This window comes from Scaptodrosophila lebanonensis, unplaced genomic scaffold (assembly GCF_003285725.1).
Source record: "Scaptodrosophila lebanonensis strain 11010-0011.00,11010-0021.00 unplaced genomic scaffold, SlebRS2 tig00000024-arrow-pilon, whole genome shotgun sequence".
Taxonomy (NCBI): Eukaryota; Metazoa; Arthropoda; class Insecta; order Diptera; family Drosophilidae; genus Scaptodrosophila; species Scaptodrosophila lebanonensis.
Genome location: NW_022060538.1, coordinates 15,931,811 through 15,947,999, shown reverse-complemented (window position 1 = coordinate 15,947,999; position 16,189 = coordinate 15,931,811). Strand labels below are relative to the sequence as shown.

General features: G+C 40.5%; 2 protein-coding genes across 2 annotated transcripts in view; one reads left to right on the top strand and one right to left on the bottom strand.

Annotated features, from left to right (window-relative positions):
• Positions 1–327: 327 nt before the first annotated feature.
• LOC115621400 overlaps positions 328–16,189 on the bottom strand; it is a 58,920-nt gene continuing 43,058 nt past the window's right edge. The window contains exons 8-9 of the mRNA XM_030515044.1: positions 3,398–3,795; positions 328–548 (exon numbers count right to left, since the gene is read on the bottom strand). Coding sequence (XP_030370904.1) covers positions 358–548; positions 3,398–3,795 — 589 coding nt within the window. The 3' untranslated portion in view covers positions 328–357. The remainder of the gene's footprint in view (positions 549–3,397; positions 3,796–16,189) is intronic.
• Positions 11,640–12,695, top strand: LOC115621875. Its single transcript, XM_030515701.1, has 2 exons — positions 11,640–11,654; positions 11,883–12,695. Exons 1-2 carry the CDS (start codon positions 11,640–11,642, stop codon positions 12,693–12,695), a joined length of 828 nt encoding a protein of 275 aa, XP_030371561.1.

Below are 16,189 nucleotides of genomic sequence, written 5' to 3'. Positions count from 1 at the left end.
ACCACATCGGGCGCTTTTTTACAGTCGTTTTCTTTTATTATTATTACTTTTATTTATATAGTATGTCGGATTGTTTCTCTTCTCTTTCATTCTGCCTTGGTTTTTCTTTGTTCCTTTCGCTTTTGTTTATTTCTGTCTTGCTCTCATTATTTTGTTTTGGTTTGTGCTAATTTTCTTGCTCGATTGCGCGCATGTCGTTGAAATAAATTAAATGTGGTGTACAATGTATAAAAAAACAAACTTGTTGCCTTCCTCTTTTTTTGGTTGTTTTTTTTTGTGCTATACCTTTTTTTGTTATTGTGTCGGTGGTGTACTCTCACTGTTGGCAGCTTCTTCCGCCCGTCCTGCCCTCCCGTTTTAGTAGCCCAGCGTAAGCAGCACAAACAGCAACAGCTGCGCCAACGACCACATGTGCGTTAACATCGCTCCGCGCGCACGCCAGCCTGCGGAGGTCTCGTTGCCGTGTCCGTTGCCATTGCCGAGTGCCGCCATGCCGATGCTGGGCGGAGCCGTGGATGTGGAGGATGCCTGCTGTCGCTCAACTTCAACTGCAAATGGAAATACAGACACACACAGACGCAAACACATTATTGGCGATGCTTTAAAAAGTCAAAAATAAAAGGTAGTTTGACGACTGTGGCGGATGGGTAAGTGGAAGTGTGTGGAGGAAAAGCTTTTCTGATCTTCTCCTGGAAAGCCGAGGCAGGGACAGTGAATGGTTGCATCATCCAGCCATCATGAAACAAATTCGCAATTTATAAACAGGTTATATAATTATTCAAAGCTAATTAGCAGGACTTCATCTAACTATAGAATACTTAGTTGACATTCTATTGGCATCTCTTATACATACAATAATCAATATTATGCTATTTGCCTATCAATATCAAACTTTTTGTATCAGTTTATTACATTTGTAATGAACAATCCTAACATTTAAATTAAAAGCATTGCATAATGATGTACGTATCAGATATTCCTTCATTTTATATGAAGCTGCAAAGTGCACTCTTGAACTCACATTTCTTTACTCAACTTTACTCTACTTTTTCTCATTGCTATACTGCTTGAGAGCATACTTGGCCACTTTTGGCAACTTTTGGGCGCACACGAAAGCTAATTTCAGAGAACTTGCCAAACACATAAGAAACAATTAGGGCTGACAAAATATTCTTAGAATTGTAGTTGCTGTTACTGATGCCATTTGCCGTACCACGTATGTGAAGTGGCCACCTAAGCGACCCTGAGCTGCGTACAATAAATTACACGCATTCGCCCTATGGTTAAGTGTCGGGGGCAAATGACAGCCCATAGCCAGAAGCAGTGCTGCTAGTGATGTCAGGTTGCAAATGTGCAAATTATTTCATATAATTTAAGACAATTTACAGCTGCCGCACCACCATTCCTGATAAAGTCCTGGAACTGGCCAGTAAACGACGCAAGTGCAAACTGGCACAATGTGGGCAACAAAGCACAGCAAATAGGATATAAATTAACCTTTTGCACGACCGACGCGTCGGTGGACTGAGTAAATGGAAATTAAACGTAGGCAAACAGAATAGACGTGATACACTCAGGCAGCAGCGTCTCGACACAGAAGCACATTGATACACATGGCTGTAGTGAGGGGGGTGCAAAGCGGGCAACTGCCCCTCTCTCTCTCTCTCTCTCTCCCCCCCCCCCTCCCCCCCCTAGATTCTGAACGGAACAAAAATTTGGAATTTGTGCCGCATTGTAAAAAAATCTCAAAAAAAAAAAAAATACATTTTATGGCTACGGTAAATTTATCAACTAGATTGCTGTGAAGATATAATGTTGAAAATATATACCTATATAAGTATATATGGGCATGAAAACATTGTGTTAATATGCTCAACATATAACTCTTAACTAGCCCTATATTTGGTTTTAAGGTTGATTTTGGACAACGGGACAAACGTGGCAAATAAGTTGTTTTTGCTGCCATCAGTTCGCTGGTTTTATCGAGGCAATATATATTAATCCAACTAATTTTAGAACGTTGTGCATTATTATCTCTTAAAAATAGTTTTGGTTTAACAGTTCAGAAAATGCAGTTTCAGTTCTGAACTGTCGAAACAAAATAATTTGAGATTTCTTTATCTGCCATAACTTTCTTTTGATAACTGCCCCGACCCCAGATACGGCTCCCATTCCATGTTAACTTGTAAAACAATGCTATTCAACTGAGAAGAATACGAATTCTTTTTAGGAAATTAACTAGACTTGATACTATAAATTGATTTTCAAACTGAGAGCAGCACTCATTAGAAAAATCACATATTTTTCTCTCCGTTTGCACGCCTTTTTATTATTTTTGCCGCCGGTATAATTCATCTAGATTTCAATAATTTTAAAGTATGTACACGTAGGTATACAAAAATTTATCATTTGTGTAAGAAAACATAATTTCAAATTGTTAAATTGTACACTCTCGATGTCGCACGGGTGAACTTTATATTAGTTCCACGATCACAAATCTTATTTTTTAGCAAGTTTATTTACATTTTATTGCATTGGAAATTTCAAATTTGCATTATCTTGAATTTCATTTTTCCCTATTTTTCCATATTTTTCATGTGTTTTTTGTATAGTGCAAATAATAAGATAGAAAAAATTCTGCCAAAAAAATCTTGCTGCCCCTGGACTAAATCCTGGCTACGCCCATGCTGATACACATAACTCTGGCACTGGCAGCGACACAAATATAAATTACAGCGCGTTTCAAACTGCCAGGGAAAGGCGACTGTGAGAGCAACAACAATAACAACAACAGCGACACCAAAAGGTACAGCTATGTTTGCTTTGACTTCACCATCATCTTCTTTATGTCCTTGCAACTGACTAGGCTTCAGAAGAATCATCACGAAAACAATAACAGCAACATCACCAGCAGGAGCACCAGCAGAAATGGGAAATGGGAAAAATGGGACAATGGCGCCCAGGGCCATGCCAAAGTTTTGTGGATAACCCAGCAGCATTATCATGCTAATTTATTTTGTGAAAATGACTGGCAAGAACAACAACATTAACAGCAGCAACAACAATAACGGCAACAGCGACAACCAGTGAAAGTAAGGCCGGAGAGAGCCCATCAAATGCGACAGAGATTCTTTCCTACATACATACTCGTACATTTCATAATTCACATTTCGCATTGGTGGGCATGCAAACAACATTTTTGATGAGCTCATTTTATGGAGCGTAGTAGCATGTGCGTGGGCTGTGGTTGGTGCTGTTTCTGTTGCTGTGGTTGTTTTTTAACCATATTAGGACTGTGCCCCCTAAAACAAATATTATTCTTGCATAGCATTACACGTAGGGCAAAATAAATACATATTGCGCATACGCTACGGTGGGCGCTCTATTTCTCACTTACCTTTCACCGAGAACGTTTTGTAATCGGCATACTGCTCACCCTGTCCTACTGCTGAGGGTATTGTGGACAGACAGGTGATCTCCATGCGTCCATTGGGGTCCACATGCTGCTCGGTAAGGTCAATGTTCAGCTGACTAATGCTGAACATCCCCTTTTCCTGTTGCGCTGCCGTCACAGCTGCTGCGGCAGCAGCCACACCACTGCCACCACCTGGATGTGACAACGGACGTTGATAGCCGGCCGCCAACTGATTCATGGGTCCGGCATTAGGTGGTATGCCCAGCTCTTTATTCATATTCGGCGGCTGTGGTCCAAATCCGCCACTATTCAGTGTGCTTCGAATAATGCCAAGCGCATTCTCGTTAATGTGCCGCCGGTATTTGCGGTTGGATGAGTTTCTGCAAAGCAAAAAAAAAAAAGATAAATTCAATTAACATTAGGAAATAAAATGATCAGAAACAGCAGGTATCTTGCATTATTGACCCATAAGAGGGAACTAAACCTAATATCATTGGAAAGAGAAATAAAATAAAAATTATGGATTGTTTCTTCATGCCTTACACGCCTTACATCCAAACCTTTTAATTTTGTCCCGGCATCGTAAAAGCTGCGAAATTGGGTGTATGTGTGATTCTGCGTGGTTGTTAAATGTGCGAATTGTGAGAGCAGGCAGCCCATCGATTCGCACATAAACAGAATCGTAAATATTTGCATTTTATGATTGATGTGCTAAAACGCCCCCACCAAATGAAAGCTAAACAATAGAGCTTTTTGCACATGCAACGCACGCACAGCAGCTACATCAGTAGCAACACACACCACCATACGAGTACACAGACACAGCTACAAGTGTGCAAGACTTAGGTCTTTATCATCGCCATTTGAATTAAAGTTTTATTGGCTGCTGACTACCTCATATTCTAATGGATTTCGCGCGTAGCTGCCAGATGAAAAAGCTGTTTAGTTTGCATTATTCAAATGCGAACTTTACGCACACACGCATTCACACACATATACCTACACATACACACTCTCACACTTTCACATTGTAACTCTAATTATCCGTTACGACTTTGTTTCATATTTGATAAGAAGTCTGAGCGGCATATAAATGAGCCCTGCTTCTGCCAGTTGGATTTGTAAGATATTCCACAAACCTACATATACATACATATACTATATACGTGTATGTATATATTTGACGCTCACTCACACTCAAATATTGAGCGCATGGCATTGTCGGCGGCTGCCACGTAATTACCCAAGCCAGGCGTGCTGGCTCCTTTTATACAGCGACGTGTGTCACGATGTGTTGCTTTATTACAAATGCAAAATGACAGTGAAATTACCTGTGGCAACACCCATCACACATAAACACACACATCTCACACATACACGTACATATGCACAACACCATGCTACAGTCATGGTGCGTGCCGAAGCACTTGTTCAAATACTGCGGACCATAAAGTTTTATGCCCTTCAATATATCGTATTTCGAATGTGCTGCTGGCAACTGTTTGTCGTCTGAATAGTTTGCAGCAGTCGGTCTGCCACTCAGTCAGTCAGTCAGCCAGTCAGTCAGTCAGTCATTCAGTTAGTTAGTAAGACAAGCAGGCAGACAGACGCTTTGGATATTTGATTTTGTTACCACTTTATGGGTCATCAGTTGCCGCTGCTGTTGCATTTGACAGCCGCCTTATTGCATTTCATGGTTTGGCTTGATTTATTAAAATGTGCCCACATCTTAATTAAATGTGCGTGTTAGGAGATCTAAATTAAAATGACTACAACAATCTGATTTTGTACAGTAGTCAAATAGAACAAGATAGAACGCTACAGTCGAGCAAGCCCGACAGTAAAATAGCCTGTATTCTCCACAAAAAGGAAAATTAAAAAAAAAAAAATTTTTTAAATTTAATTAAAAAAAAATATTAATGAATTAATTAATTAAAATAATTAATTAAATTAAATTAGAATACATGTTTATGTTCAGTTTAAACAGCATACATTTACATCACGTACCTATGCGTGTTTATATGCGTGTATGTATGCAGCACAAAGTTGAACCATGAGCAGCGATTTTACTTATGGCTATAACTTTCTTCAGAATTTACCTATCATGATGAAATTTGGCACACGGACACATTAGTACTAACTGGATGTACCTACCATAATTGATTTCAAAATTCCGAGAATTACGGAAGTTATAAGAAACAAGAGAGAACGCTACAGTCGAGCAAGCCCGACAGTGTAATACCCTGTACCCAGGTAAACTTCCGTCACTGAGTTATATGCGCCCATAGCAGCAGCAAAAAGAGGAAGAAGAAGAGCGAACTTGTTGCTGCAGTTTGTGGGGGTTGTACTGGCGAGGATTTGTTTTGCTAATAACTTCTTAGAATTGACCGAATTGAATAAAATTTTGAACAACAGTAGACAATTATATATTAATTATGTGTGCAAAGTTTGGTTTAGGTAGCATTTGAAATGTGGACGCTATTGACGAAATTCTGTAGCGGGGGAAGGGGGGGAAAATTAAAAAAAAAAAACATAAACTCGTCCTTACTCGGACCTAGTAGAATCTGGATGCCAACTTTGGTTATTCTAGCTTTTATAGTTTCTGAGATCCTCGCGTTCATCCAGACGGACGGACAGACGGACGGACAGACGGACGGACGGACATGTCTAGATCGATTTCTCTCGTCATGCTGATCAAGAATATATGTACTTTATGGGGTCGGAGATGCTTCCTTCTGTATGTTACATACATTGCACAAACCTAATATACCCTTTTTACCCTACGGGTACAGGGTATAAAAACACGAATTGCGTGGGAGTGGGGGGGGGGGGTGTATCAGAAAAAATAAACAAACTCGATCTGCCTAGGGCTTATAGGAACCTTGATACCAATTTTGGTTATCATAGCTCTTGTACTTACTGAGATCCTTGCGCTCATACAGACAGACGGGCAGACAGACAGACAGACGGACATGGATATATCGACTCGTCTTCTCATCCTGATCAAGAATATATATACTTTGTGGGGTCTGCCACGCCTCCTTCTGTGTTTTACATTCATGCGTACAAAACTAGTATAGCCTTTCACCCTTTGGGTGAAATGTTAACTTCGTTCATTTAAAACAAAGACTTCAAGAATTAAAATATTTGCATAGCGACGACTGCAACGCTATTGTTGATGATGCGGCATTGAAATAGCTTATGCAAATTGCCAAGTAAATGCCTTAAAATTTAGCAAATGATATTTAAATATTATTTCGTTTAAAGTGCAAGATGTCGACGGAAGCAGACTGTGCAGCAACCAGAAGAAGCTGCTGGAGGCAGCCATAAGTAGATAAAGGAAGGTGTCGGTAAAAAGTTAGTGCATACAGACTGTTGTTGTGTGTATGTGTGTCTGTGATTCAGAATATGTTTGTATTTATGCTTAGACGTGCTTCCGATGCCAACGAAAGTGGTCGGCTTGGGGGACTGCAGAAAATGGGTAAATATGGAGCCCAATATGCAAATGGTCGGGCACACAATAACGAAGCCTTCATGCCCTATAGCAGCCCCATGCATATTCACAAAATGTAAGCAAGTACGAGTATGTGTGGTCGTTATAACTGTGCATGCGTGGACGAACAATTTTATGTTGCAGCCCGAAAGTATGCTACAGAATGTTTGCAGGGTATGCGCACGCACAACAAAGCAAACAGTTGTTCAGGCAGGAGCAGCCGGAGAAGCAGCACCATCTTGCCATTAGGCAACATGCAAAGCACAAAACTTCGGTAACTGCTCCAGCGGCAGCAACAACAAAAGCAGCTGCTATAACAGCAGCAGGAGCAGTAAGCTAGTTTAACTAAGAACGCAAACAAATGCACGGGGAAACTCAAAGCAAATGCACATCATCCGCATAAGCCTTCGACAGCTTTCACCGGAGACTCAACCTAGCAGCTGCTGTGTCTGTGGCAGCAACAGCACTGCTGTCGACCCAAAGTAGTAGCAGCGAGAATCGAACGAGCGTGAGCAGGAGAAGGGAAGTGCAGTCACGTGATCGTTGCTGCTGCTGTTGATATTTTAATAAAATTTCTTATGCAGTGCACTTTTCACAACTGTGAGCTGTGAAACAACAGCGGGGAAAGCAACATCGACGACAGTCAAGGCAGGATGCTTCAGTTCAAAACAGAACAAACTTCCCGGGTAATGCAAATCAGGCGGAAATGTGAACAGGAGATGCACACAGATACATATACGAGTATATATACTTGGGCATTAACTATGAAAATTTCGCTTCAATGCAATTATAGAACTTTAACCTTTTGACACAGCAATTGACAGCTCAACAACTTTCACGAAGTCAATTCAAAACTTATCGCTAACAACGTAAAGACATGCAACGCGCGACAAAATGCCAGTAAGAATAGCGAAGGTGTGGCCGCGTTATCAGAAACTTGACTATGGACAGAAGGTTGTATGAATTTTGAGGCGATAATTTGAGAAATATGCTTAATTAATTGATAAGTCTTGTATTTGGCTACCGCTACGCACGTGTTTCTCCCTCAGAGACCAGACCGCAAAAGCCGCAGCTTAATTTAGTTTCGAAACGCAAACCAAGCCAGGCAAAATTATGTAAGGGAGGGGCTTTGAAAGGTGGCCAAGCCAAACATAAAACCCTTTTGCTATTTATGACAGTCAGACAGACAGCGCAAGAACATTGTAGTCCACACCCACGAGCCATGTCAAATGCCAATGCCCAAGCGATGGGCAAACCTTTTCCGCACAAACGCCCACACAATGGCCCAAAACAAAGAACAAGCAAAGCAACTTAAGTGGAGGCAGAGTCCAACGTGCAAATGCCATGAATTTCTTATAAAAACAAAACAAGGAACTTGAAATCGGAAGCAGGATGTTCAAGTAACCGCAACAAGGCAACAACAGCATCAACAGCAGCAGCAGCGGGAATGGCCTGAATACGCAATCTAAAGATTACCAGCTAAACTTTTGGCTTGGATAGCTTTGTAATTTTCACCATGCTGGCCAAAATCAAAGCCTGTGTTAATGTGTTACTCAAAAAATGGGAATGAACTCTAAAAAGACACTCATTCGAAAGAATTACATTCGGAAATGGTATGAACTGAAATGAATTATGTAACGGCACTCTGCAAGACTCTAGGTCACTAGGTTACAAAATTACAATTAAATATATTTAAGGTTTTTTATTTATATCACAAGTTTGATTTCGGAACATAAAAACGCAGATCGTATTGAAAGACACGACTTATTCAGAAAACTACTTGAAGAATAAAACAGCTTACAATATTGCTTTTCGAAACATTTTGTTTTTTTTATACATACATTGCATTACTTGCAAAATGGATAATGGAAAATATAAACTTCAGTAAGAAATCTTTAAATCACAGTACTCTATGTATATCTTCATCACTAGCTACGAGTACAGCGTAGAAAGCTTGGTTGCTTGAATTATCGGACGCAGGGTATGTAAATTGCCCAGGGTACCACTAATTTGTATTAACAATTCACGAGTCGAGTGTAAAATCTTTCGTCATTGCCCGCGACCCCAGGACAGGACACTAACAAGTGTCTCAACTTACCGCAAATAAGTTAACAGGCAAGAAATTTCAAACCGGGTTAGCTCACTTCTCCTTTCGTTGGGGACTATTGCCACAGGAACAACTATAGCGGCGCGTATGAAGTTATAACTGACAGAGCAACTTTTTGTTGTTGCGCATACATGCACACGTACATAAACAAACTGACGCACACACACACACACACAACATTCATACATACATGAGGAATGTGGCCCATTGAATAATTTATGCACTATAAAGTGGCAGCAAGAAATGCCACGAGGACGGATGAAGGTTGCCACTAAAGTTGTTCGCTCGCTCTTTTGTATTAGAGTACGATACTTGTATATGTGTATACATCCAAAAACATATGGTGGTTCGTATGTGGCATATGAAACAAGAATTCTGGCATTACGCATACGCATAGTTGGTGCTCCAAATTGCTGCGGCAAAAACTTCATTAAAGCAGCTAAACGGCTGGCAGGCAGCAAAAGAACAAGCAAGCTGTGCTAATGGCATGCGCCCCCATGTTTTGCTTGCTATTTACAACAACAACAATAGCAACAGCAAGAAGAAGCTAAATCAAAACAACAACAATAGCTACTTATGTATGCGTTTGTGCCTACAGGCTGCCGCACATCCTGCGTCTTCAGCCTCGCTCCCATCATTTATCGATAAATGGTTGTCTGCTGGGCCAGTTTTTGTGCAGATGGGTATCCCAGCTACCATCATTATATGCACACACATGCACACACATGCAAACACATGCACACACATGCACACACATGCACACACATGTATACACAGTTATGTTCGCTCGTTTTGCTGGCTGCATTTTGCAATTAACTTTTGTTTGCTTTCAAGTAAAGCGCAGTTGCTTGACACTTGCTTTTTCGCTCTCTCTTTCGTACTCTCTCTCTTATACCCACACACATGCTCAAGTTGCCATTACCCGCCTTTGGGATAATTTGCTTAATTGCACATTTATCGTCAATCACTAAGCTGCGTGTAGGGTTTTAAAATACACAGTTTCGTAATTAACTTAATTGCATTTATATTGATTTAAATTTTTGCGCCAGCTAACAACATTAACAACAATAGCAACAACCAGACCCTTGCTTTCATGGTAATGACTCCTTATGTCAATGTTAAGCTCGTTAATGCAGTTCATTTTAGAAGTACTTACGATCAACAGTTTGGGGGGCACTGGAAGGCACACCACACAATACCCCACTTATATATATCTATGCGCTCGAAGGTATGCAATACATTTTGTAAACGGCTTTTTGTGTTTTACCTCGCATGGAAATTTAATTCGTCACTGGTCTTTATACATAAATGAATAAATACATTAATAAATAAATTAATGATTATAATTTACACAATAAATGCCTTATACATTTGATTTCATTGTGACGAATTTCGAATGCCCTACGCATCAATTTCGGATTTGTGAGCTAAAATAATATTTGTATGCTTAGAAATTAGTATATATTTCACAATTTGCCAATTTTGTAAGAAAATGGACAATATAAATATGGTAATAATCTGTTCAACTTTAAACCAATCATATAATAATAATTAAACGTAGCTTACCTCAGTTCAATAATACAAATAATCTTAGTGTGACTACGAGTATAACAACCGAATTTCGATTGAAAATATTGCAAACAAAATTAAGCAATTTGTTAAACACACTGCTTTAAGTTTTGCAAACCAATGGCCAGCTTTATTTACATGTCTACAAAAATTTATGAAGAGCAGGCTGTCCCATAGCCAACACTAATTAGATGCAAATAAAATGAGACAAAAGCTAAGCTATAAAATGCCGTAAGCGGCGCTACTTAATTAACATAAGCAGTTTGTTGCTTTTTTTCAATGGTATAGCATTATTGAATTTTTGTTGTTGATTCTGTTGCTGCGTTTGCGAAACGATATCAATAACAAGCAATGCTATTCGCTCATTATTATCGAGACGCATTGTGGATAAAAATGCTAATCGCTACTGACAGCGTGAAAAATTAATGTTTGTGCATTCATTTTTAATTGGCAAGAGATTCCCAAATTGGTTTTGGTGCCATTTGATACTCATAATGATTTGTTGTTGTTGACGTTGTTTTTAATTAATTAATAGCGCGGCCTATTAAAAATGAAAAAGAAAAAATGCAATTCGAAACAACGAAGCAAAATACATTTGTTGGCGCATACCGCAAATTCGTTTTATTTTTTAGACATTGCTCCATTTCTGCCCCCACCCATAAATTTACCTAATAGCCTGTCCCGTCCAGAGTGTATTTCTATTCATTCACAGCTGCTGGCATTTTCGAACTGTGTGGATGGTGAAATTTGCAATGAATTTCATTTATGCAAAATGCGTTCGTTGGCGGATACAGTTGCCGGTTTTTGCGGTTTTGCGTCACTTGCCAACGAACCGACAGCGACACGACCAGCGCAATGTGCAGAGAGTTGTTCGTTCAGCCCGTTGTTTTCAGCTCGGAGCTGTTTGAGGGCCGTGCCTATAAAAACAGTCATGGCTCGGCCCAGCAATAACATACCCGTTTAATAGCTCAAGGCGTGACCACAAGGCGACAACTGCCGACACCTCAGACAGGCAGCGACATCAGCAGCAACAACAACAATAACAGGAAGCCAAAATGCATGCTTTAATTGTAAGTGAGGATTTAACAATGTGCATGACCGGCGTGTTTTTTAAAATCCACCATTAAACGCCTTATCAATTCGTTAACTTGACTAATACCACATTCTACTATATTTTGTATTTGTGGAGTCTGAGACCATGGATAGGTCGCAATACCAAGAGGTGTCATCCTTGCTGGAATATATTATCTTCATTTCGGGAGATTTTTATTTTTAATCATTTTTGTATTTTGTTAAAGGTTCTTTCTTTGCTTGCTGCTGCGCAAGCAGATGTGGGCGGCTACAATTATGCAGCCGGTACAAGCAGCGGAAATATAGGAGGTAGTTCTCTATCTGGTGGATCCCTTTCCAGTGACTCACTCTCTGGTGACACTCTGTCTAGTGGGAGTAGCGGTGGCTCACTGGACTCCTCCAGTAGTGGCGAATATGCGCCAATCGATACGGAGTTCAACAAAGAATTTTTCACCTACAGCGCACCAGAAGCCGATTTTGAGGACACCAAGAGTGTTGGTGACTTGGCTGCTTCACTGAAGAAGAATCTGCGTGTTGTCTTCATCCGTTCGCCCGAAAACAAGGGTCTAGAGAATGCCGCACTCGCACTGGCCAAGCAAGCATCTGAGCAGCAAACGGCTATCTATGTGCTCACTAAGCAAGGTGACCTCTCCAGTCTGGCCAATAAGCTGCAGAATCTCAATCATGTGAGTGCCAGCAAGCCGGAGGTGCATTTCGTCAAGTATCGCACGCCCCAGGATGCGATTAACGCTCAGCGCACTATTCAGCAAGAATACGACCGCCTGGGTGGCTCCTCACAATCCCACAATGGCGGCATTGCGCCCGTGCTTGATTTCACTTCGAAGCAGGTGCAGCAGCCACGACAACAACAACAGCATCAACAATTCCTACAATCTGCACCCTTCTCCTTGAGTGCCACCGACGGCAGAATCAGCTCTACTGGTGTTGCTGGTGAGCTGGAGGCGTCAGCGGCTTATATACCACCACCACCACCAGACACGCCCCAGGCCACCTATTTACCCGTGCAGAAGGTCAAATAAAGGGCTGTCTAATAAGTAGGACTCTAATTAATTTAATAGAGGCATAACTGTAATTGCCTTCAAGGACATGTAGAACGTTGTCTACATATACATATATGGCTGCATTTATTAAGGCAGTTGTTTATGTAATTAGCCAAATTGTGTTGACTAGTGTTTGTTAACATTGTTGTAAATAAGAAATTTAATTTTAATGAAACTGGACTTTTATCTCTGTTGTTTGTGTAATAATTATTGTTGGTGTTGTTGTTGTTGTGTTTCTGATTAATGAGGCAAGTCACTTGAGGCGTGTGTCGCAACCCTGTTATCAGGCAGGCAGCACTTAAGCTGCTACCTGCAATTAAAGCCAAACGCGCACTGGCATTGGCCACATTTAAAAGTCGCCGTAAAAATAAAGTGACTGCTGCTGTTTCTGTTGCTGCTCCGGTTTCCACAGCACTGCCCCCTTATACTACTACTACTACAGTAGTATTCCTATTCCCTCAATTCAAGCTTTGCAGCTTACAATTAGTGGCTCACTTTATGGCTGCTCGCACAACGTCTGCATCTGCTACTGTTCCACACAGCAGTGCCCCGCCTCCCGCTCCATGACGGGGCTCTAAAAGGATTACCGGCACACACGCGATCAACAACACAGGCAGCTAATTATGGCGCCCCAGGCAGCACCTTCAATGCTGGCCAGCAATGCGCAGCCAGGCAGTGGACATCACTTTTCCACCCAATTTCTTTCACTTTAAGCGCCTTGCCAAAGTCGCCTCATTTAATGGCTGCCCTTTTTTGAGGGTCAAGTCAGTCAGGCAATCTGTTTCTGCCCAGAACCGCCACCACCGTCACCGCCGAAAAAGTCCAAGTAAAACAAGGCAACAATGAAAATGTAACCCACACCACAAATTAAATGAAAATTACAAGCTGCATTTAATGTTGCGCGTCTCCTTCGCTGTTTGCCGACCTGCCCCAAGCAAAGGAAAAACTTGAGCTGCAAAAGTGGGTTAAAATACCTGTACAAGGGCAGCGCAACAATAACAAAAACTACAACAATAACAAAAACATTAACAACAAGAACAACAACAAAACAGGCGAGGGCGGCCAACGATTTGCCGTCATTAAGCTGACTTGCCATTTGTTGGCCTTTTGCATAGCAGCACGCAAATGTGCAAAAAAATACAGGTATAAATATATGTGTATACTAGGTATTGAAAAGCTTGTGTGCTTCCCCTGTTTGTTTCACAAAATAGCAAAGTTACCCAACAACAAGTAAATGGTAAGTAAAAACTATATACTCTTTAAATATTCAGGCTATACATGTAGTGTATCTTAAATGTTCAAAGAAGTAAATATTTTGAAAATATATTTCTGATATAGTAGTTGGTCCCACATTTAAATATTAAAATAAAAAATCAGTTTATCCTGTTCGGCTCACAAACTTATTGCTTATGTAACTTAGGTAACTTATTGTATTAAGATCAGAGCAATATATAAATTGAGCAGCCTTTGCGTATTGAAAAAATATGATTGAAACTATAAAGAAACTTCTGTCAAAATTTAAAAATAGCAGTGGGGTGGTTGGGTATCAGAATAAAAAAAATAAACATGACCTGCTTAGGACTTACGGAAACCTGGACACGAAGTTTGGTAACTCTAGCTCTTGTGCCTTCTGAGATCCTTGCAGTCATACAGACGGACATGGCTATATCGATTCGTTTTGTCAACCTGATCAAAAATATATATACTTTGTGGGGTTCTGCCATGCATCTTTCTGCCTGTTACATACATTCACACAAAACTAGTATACCCTTTTACCCTTTGGGTACAGGGTATAAAAAATGTAACTACTTAGTACGTAGCTGCAGGGAAGTTCTTTTGGAGGCCAACTTATTACGGTAAATAGAATATTGCTTCAATTAACCACTGATTAGGATATATTATATTAAAATATTAATTATTTGCTGCTAACTAATGATTGTCGTAAGTTTGAACTGTTTTCTGCTATTTCGCTGAGATAAAAACAATATTCCGTAGCACAAGTTGGGTTTATCCATTTCTTTTTGTGACAATGCACTAACGTGTTGAACGATTCGGTTTATCACCATAAGTAATTTCGAACTATTAGTCTTAGATTGAGTCAGATTCAATTTACAGAAATCACACTCTAATTACACCTTGATAGCTGCTGATGTAACGAACTTTTAAAGTATTAGACAATTGCTATGCAAATGTGTAGAAAATCTATATTGTTTGAGTTCGTCGTTGAATGTTCTCTCCTGGACTTTTTGTATACTGGCAGAAATTAATGGCTAGCTCATAAGTTTTTATTCAATAAAAATAAAATTATAGACCACCAATAAGCTAAATACTGAAATGAGTGTTTCTAGAACTGATAACATTTTCGGGCAGAGGTTAGTGGACCCAAAAAAATGAAATATTACTCTTAGTTCCTGCACGGTGCTGAGAGCGCATTATTTTTCTCGCATCGTAAAGTTTAAGAATCTTTTTCCCCTGAGTGCATGAGCACTTATTTTTCACAGAAAAAATTGTGGGAAGAATAAGTTGTGTGGAGAGTCAGGTAGCAGTGCTGAATTCAAAGCCCATAGACATGGTCGTGTAAATTTGTATGTTTCTGGTTTCAGGTTGTCTAAGCTGCAGTGTGCGCCGAGACTGTATGTTGCATGGCATAAAGGCCTTACGTGTTGCACAAATATAAATTGTGCAACAACGTGTAAACTGCTTTTTGACTGCATCAAACGCGCCATTCTCATGCGCTCCTGTCCTTACCCAGGCTTGCCTACTGCCACTATCCCTCCTCGCCCCTTCAAACCCCATGGTCTACCCTGAGCCGTGAGTAAGTGTTCATTCGGTGGTACGTGTTATGCCTTTACAACCGTTTTGCTCTTGTTGCTGCCCCTCGTTTTTTATGTCGTTTTGTTGCCGTTGCCGTTGTTTTTACGGCGCATCCAGCAGTTGTTTTATGTTGCATTCATAAAGTCGCTTAAAGCGGCCACAGCAAAAAAAAAAACAAAAAACTTAACAAATTGTTGCAGTCTGCTTAATAACACGGCACAAAATGGCTGCTGCTGTTGCATTATGCAGTGAGCAGCTCCTCCTCCTTTTCAGCATTCCAACTGTTGTTGACGCAGTTGATGGCTCATTAGAGCGAGCGCACAATCACAAACACAAGAACTAAGTGCTTAGTGCTTGTTAGTAAGTGTTTCGCCACTCGTCTGTCAGTTGAGCTGTAATCAAATTAACCGTTTAATTACTATGCATAGTTAATGCACAGGCGATGTATTTTCAATACATACATATTTAATGAACCGCTTGCCGGTACTCATCTGGCTGTCACTCATTTAGCCCCAAAGCTAGTACTGCGACAAGGTCACATGCTATTCATGCCTATATGCAAATGCACAAAATAACATATTTTGCATAACTTGCCCAGCACACACATGGAGGCACACACGCACCCGTTCATAAAGTCCCCTCATATACACGTAAACCTC